The 5,616-nt window shown below is 55.4% G+C and overlaps 1 protein-coding gene across 4 annotated transcripts in view; it reads right to left on the bottom strand.

Annotated features, from left to right (window-relative positions):
* Window positions 1–5,616, bottom strand: part of BRD1 (bromodomain containing 1) — a 53,449-nt gene that overhangs the window by 42,090 nt on the left and 5,743 nt on the right. For all 4 annotated transcript variants that reach the window (XR_001137681.1, XM_012648801.1, XM_012648802.1 and 1 more), the window contains exon 2: window positions 1,378–2,758. Coding sequence is in view for 3 of the 4 variants with exons in the window: in XM_012648801.1 (XP_012504255.1) it covers window positions 1,378–2,744 (1,367 nt within the window). In the remaining variant the exon portion in view is untranslated. The remainder of the gene's footprint in view (window positions 1–1,377; window positions 2,759–5,616) is intronic.

Raw genomic sequence — 5,616 nt, 5'->3', positions numbered from 1 at the left:
AGGCTAATATTCAATATGCTGAAGATAATTTTGATTTTTTTATTTTTTTTTTGAGACAGGGTCTCTTCCCTGTGGCCACTCTGCGGCCCCAGCTGGAGTGCAGTGGCGTCATCACAGCTCACTGCAACCTCCAACTCCTGGCCTCAAGTGATCCTCCCGCCTCAGCCTCCCAGAGTGCTGGGATTACAGGTGTGCGCCACCACGCTTGGCAATTTTTACTCTTTAATAATAAAAATATCCTGAAAGCCTGTCATCTACTCAATTCGTAAAATAAGTACAATCTTATTAATAAGCAAATCACTTCAAATTACAAAATAATCCTGTTAACAACAGACACCACACAAACTGGCCTCAGGGGCAGACGCCCATTCCGGCTTTTCCTCATCTCGAGGCTTGACTTACTTGACGAAACCGTTTTACAGTTCCACACCCCACGCGCAAAGTGTGTCACCTTCTCACACGTTAAGGAAGCGTCCCAGTGGACAGAAGAGGAACTGGTTAACCTGGAAAACCAGTGTTTACTCGGCACTCACAGGCCCTGGTGTGAAAACTCATCGCCGTTTACCTCACAGTCTTAAAAAGGCAAGGAGTATTTTCAAAGATGATAAAACAAAACAGCAAGACAGTGGTTAAAGGGAACAGGCCCACAAGAGGACAAAAGTTGAGGGATGGGAACAGACCCAAGGTGGCTTAGTAACCATGGCCCCTGGGTCACACAGAGGGGTGAGGCGGGCCTGCCCACAGCAAGCACCCGGACCCGCGCCACTCCTGACGCACGCTCGAGGTCCGAGGGCCTCACACAGACAGGCAACGCCTGCACGACTAGGGAGATCATCAGAGAAACAAGAAGGGGTGCAACAGAGCAGGAAGGAGGTCACCACCTCCGTCCCCGAGGCTCCCACAGTAGCTCTAATCTCCACCTCAGCTTCTGTCTCACTGAGCCACGGGCCGTCAGTCTTCCAAATTACTTTCTAAAGATCCTACAAGGTTCCAAAATTTGGTTGGGGGGAAGGCAAGGAGTAGCATTTTGTCGTGTTAAAGAGGGCAACTAAACCGGGACACTGAACCCTGGAGACCCCGGTTAAGTGAGCACTAGTGTGGCTGCAGTGACCGGGACAGTGTCTGGCCTACCCTGGGGGGCCGATGTCGGCATTAAGGAAACCACAAATTGTCACAATCTGTAGACTAAAACCTCCTACAACGCCTGTGCCCCCAAGAAATGTGGGGAACGAACAGGACCACATCTTCGGGGAACGTGAGGAGCTGCGTGAACAGGAAATGCAGCGAGGACCTAGCGTGGCTCCCTGCGGGCCTGCCCGGTCTCCCCCGTGTCCCTGGCTCTGGGCTGGTCCTCCACCCCCGCCTGCTCGCGCTTACCTCTGCGGAGGAATGTAAGGAGCACACACGGCCGGCAGGACGGCGCACGGCTCAGCCAGCGCCTTCTTAGCCTTTTTTGCTTTCTTCCTGACCTTAGATGCGGACCTGACTGCTTTGACTGAGCTCTCTTTCCGACAAACACCGTTTTTCATCTCAACGTCCCCGTAAATGTTCAGCGGCCTCCGGGTGCAGCCCGGAGGCGTGTGCACGTCACAGTAGGCGGTCTTCCTGACGGAGAAGGTGGTGCTGCCACCACTCAGCTCCTTCACGGGCTCCATCTTCATGTAGAGGCCGGCCCGCTGGGCGCACGTCACGTGGAAGGCCGTGTAGCAGTTCGCCTTGTGGCACTGGATGCAGGCGCCCACGCCCTTCTGCTTGCAGAGGTAGCACGTCAGTTTCCACCGGGCTGGGGGGATGTTCCTCACGCCGTCGATGGGCTCGATGAACACCGTGTTGGCAAAGCCAACCTCCGGGATCCACAGGGCACACACCACATGGCCCCAGCGGTCATCGTCTGTCTTTTTGAAGGCACCGCCCTTGTTGGGGCAAAGCACGCAGTCGGCCGGCCGGGCCCGGGACTGCAGGCAGTGACGGCAGAGCCACTGGCCCTCGGGGATGTAGGGCACCCCGTAGCACTCCTGGTGCACGGCCAGGTTGCACATGTCGCAGAAGAGGATCACGTTGCTGTTCTGACACTCCCCGTCCATGCAGATGCAGCACACGGCGTCCTCATCGATCAGGGACTGCTGCTCGCCCTGCTTCTGGTTCTCACAGTACGACTCCTTCTCAAAGCGGTCCATCAGGAACTCAAACATGCTCTGCGACACCGCAGAGACGCAGTCGCCTTTGCGCTTCTCGTTGACGATCTCGAGCCAGGCGTAGTCCTCCTCGTCCATGTCATACTCCACCTCGTTGTCCAGCTCCTCAGCCGACTTCTCGATGAATTTGTAATACATAGGGGGCCTCCTGGGGGCGGAAGGCGGGCTGTACTCCACGATGCGCACCTTGGGCTCAGGGAGGGCGCTGGCTGAGGCCGGTGTGCCATGGGCACTGGGGAGAGCTTCATTTTTCTTTTTGACTCTGTTGTTTTTGTGACGCTTAGTTCTTAAGCAAACAGGTGGCCTCTCGCTATTTTCCTTATTGCTGTTGCATTCGCTCATTTCTTGAGCAGTGAGGTCATCTTCCAATATGATCTCCAGGGGATCAAAAATACTGATCCTGTGCAGGCGCCCTTCAATTTCTATCTCCACCATCCTCTGAGCTTGAGCGTACGTTAATGTCTCTCGAGTGGGGGAGTGTTTAACACTGCACGGGGAAGAGGGGTGCCTTGCTGCAGAGCCTCGATGACATCGTCCTTTCCTCCTCATTTGGTAATGATTACCTAAAATAAAATCAAGGACAGAGTTAATTCCGGTCAGGGTGACCAAAAACTTCATAAAACCAGGGTGATAAAAGACTTTATAAAACCATGAAAGTACACTTGGGCAGAGTCAACTAATCAACTCGTGGCTCAATCAAAACGGAACTCACAGCTAACATATTTCCGAGGTTTCGAAAACCACTCATCCCAGGACTCACAATCATACCCAACAACCCTCTGGCAGCGCACCATCGCCAGGCCTCAGAGTGACCCCAGGACCAGAGGAGAGAACAGCGGCACCAGAGGATGGCGTGGAGCAGCCATCCGGGCCTCTGCTGACCCGCGTCCCTGCAGGGCACCAGCACCCCACCACTCACCAGTCACCTTTCAGATCATGCCAACAGGCTACGCAGCCAATGGCAACACCCCTCCAGAGCAGCGGTCCCCGCCTGAACCCACCACCACAGGGCTGCTTTCCCGGCATGCAGAAGGTCCTCCAGGAAGCCCACACACAGGGCTGTGCCCGTGAAGCAGGCACATTCAGTGACTACTTGGTTCTGTCAAACACTCCCCCCAAACCCACTCTTTCCCCTCCCCACTGCGACCCAGGGGAGTGGCCCCGTGAGCCCAGTGCACAGTCCCTGCAGCATTCCTGCCAGGCCAGAAACAGACCACAGCCTGTGCATCCCCTCTGTGAACACACCCTCCGCATGCACAGCAAGGCGCGGGGCCACCAGCCACACCAGGACCGAGCCCTGTACTGGTCTCAGGTGACGTCTCCGCCCCAACAGGACCCAACCCACCTTCTGCAGAGCCTTAGCAGTGACCCCCATGGAAACGTCACAGGCCAAGCCTGCTTGCCTCTTCCCCTCGAGGGCATTCCTCAGCCCTGGCCTGACCACTGTGCAGGCCATGTCCTCCTCAAAACAAACCCAGAGACGTGCAACACACCAAAGGGCACCTCTGCTCTCTTCCTGGCACGCTTGGAGGTAAGATGCTCCGCTCTTGCTCCACAGTGAGGGCCGAGCCCCCAAGAGCCCCACACTGCCTGCAGAGCTCCCGGCTATGAAGGTGGCCAGCACCGGCTCAGATGCCTGAAAACCTAGCCACAGAGATCTATGAGAATGTGCTCTTTTAGGAACTGGGCAAAACCAGTGAGCTAACAGCCCATACCGCCACCTCCTTGTGGCGGAGACCTCGGCTGTCTGAACATCACTGACTACGTCTATTTTCAGTTTTCCCTGGAGTGGCCTGGTGTCTAGGAACCTCACGTGAAGACCTGCCAACTCTGGACCACCACCCACCAAGGCAGCACCTTAGGCAGTAACAATGAGGACACCTCAGCTCCTCCCTCCAAACAACCATGTTTTACTGACAAGCAGCAAAATGATTTCTTGTGACTCACAAGCAAATATTCCAAGCTGAAGCCCAAGGCCCCCTGTGGCATGTGGCCCTGCCATGTCAGGGAAGCCGGGCCTCGGCCCTGGGGTGAGTGGGACACCCACAGGAGCCTGGATGCACAGCCTGACGCTGACCTACTGGTCTTCGTGAAAAGACCTCAAAAAGCAGGCTTCTCTCAGAAAGTTCCAAAAGGAAAGCCCAGCAGATCCCAAGTGCACTTTTCAAGACAGACCCTTCAGATTGGGGTTTTCTTTTTCTGACTCAAATAGAAATTCACAGTTTATGCTGAAATTAGCAATTCCCTATACAGAGGAACATGGGAGAAAATGTGGTCAGCCAAACCCCAACTCACCTGCATGTCAGGGCCCTCCAGGAGCCCCCCAACCCTGGATTCCAGGGGAGCCATCAGCAGAACCACCACCCAGCTGGCCCTGGGCTAGCAGCAGCCCTACGATCCCTCCTGAGGTGACGGGGGTGCAGCCCCCGGGGTGTCAGCACTGCAGCCTGCACGGAGGGGACCCTGAGGCACCCAGGGACAGTTTCGCATGTTATTACTGAGGTGGGGCAGAAGCAACAGCTGGTTACTCACCAGATTAAAAACAAACATATAATTTTCCCCTCTACAGCAAAGTACCAAGAGCTCTAACTATAACCAGCCCTGCAAAACCCACTCTCCCAGGGAGCACTGAAGCTCTGTCTAACCATTTTTCTACAACGGGAAGAATCTAACCCGGTACTTAATGGTCACAGCAGCTCTGTAATTTGAAAACGTAATTGTGACGGGGAAGGAGGGCATTTAGCAGCACTGTCCAGCACAGTGACCAACGACCTCTTCTGCCGCATCATGTCCCCACGCTGACCGGCTCTGTACTTGGCCCTCTGTACAGCGACAAGCATCTCCACGGGGAGGGAGCAGCAAGGGCAACATGCACGCAAATAATGTTGTTAAATACATCCTAAAAAGCTTTGCGGGCCACAGTACTGACCAGCTACGTTTCCAAATCAGTTCATTTCCTGCCTGGCTTGGGACGAGCCAATGAAACTCTCACCGCTGTCGAGTGCATGGGAAAATGACACACCTCTCCCGCAGGCAGCCAGGACGGTGCTGGGCAGAGCAGGTGCCAACCAGGTAACTAAGTAACACCCTCATCCCATACCCCCATGACACCTGACGACAGGCAGCGGTGAGTGAGCTTCCTGGGACGATGGGAACGTTCCCGAGCGGAGGGTTGTTTCTGGGTGTATATAAATGTGTCAAAACTCAACGTACACCAACGGGAGTTGTACTTCCTGTAAATCACACCTCAGCAAAGTTACTTCTCACGAAAAGGCCCGAGAAAGCCGGCCTCCCGCGCTCCAGGGCCCGGCCGCGCCGCCGGCGACCCTCCCGAGCACGTCCCCGCTCGCGGGGAGTTTCTCGTCTCAAAACAAATCGCGCCAGTTACATAAGGCGACGGCTCCAGCTCGGCACAGGCTCC

Source organism: Propithecus coquereli, unplaced genomic scaffold (genome assembly GCF_000956105.1).
Source record: "Propithecus coquereli isolate 6110/MARCELLA unplaced genomic scaffold, Pcoq_1.0 Scaffold294, whole genome shotgun sequence".
NCBI lineage: Eukaryota > Metazoa > Chordata > Mammalia > Primates > Indriidae > Propithecus > Propithecus coquereli.
Note: the sequence above shows the minus strand (reverse complement) of the source record. Positions and strands in the feature narration are given on the sequence as shown.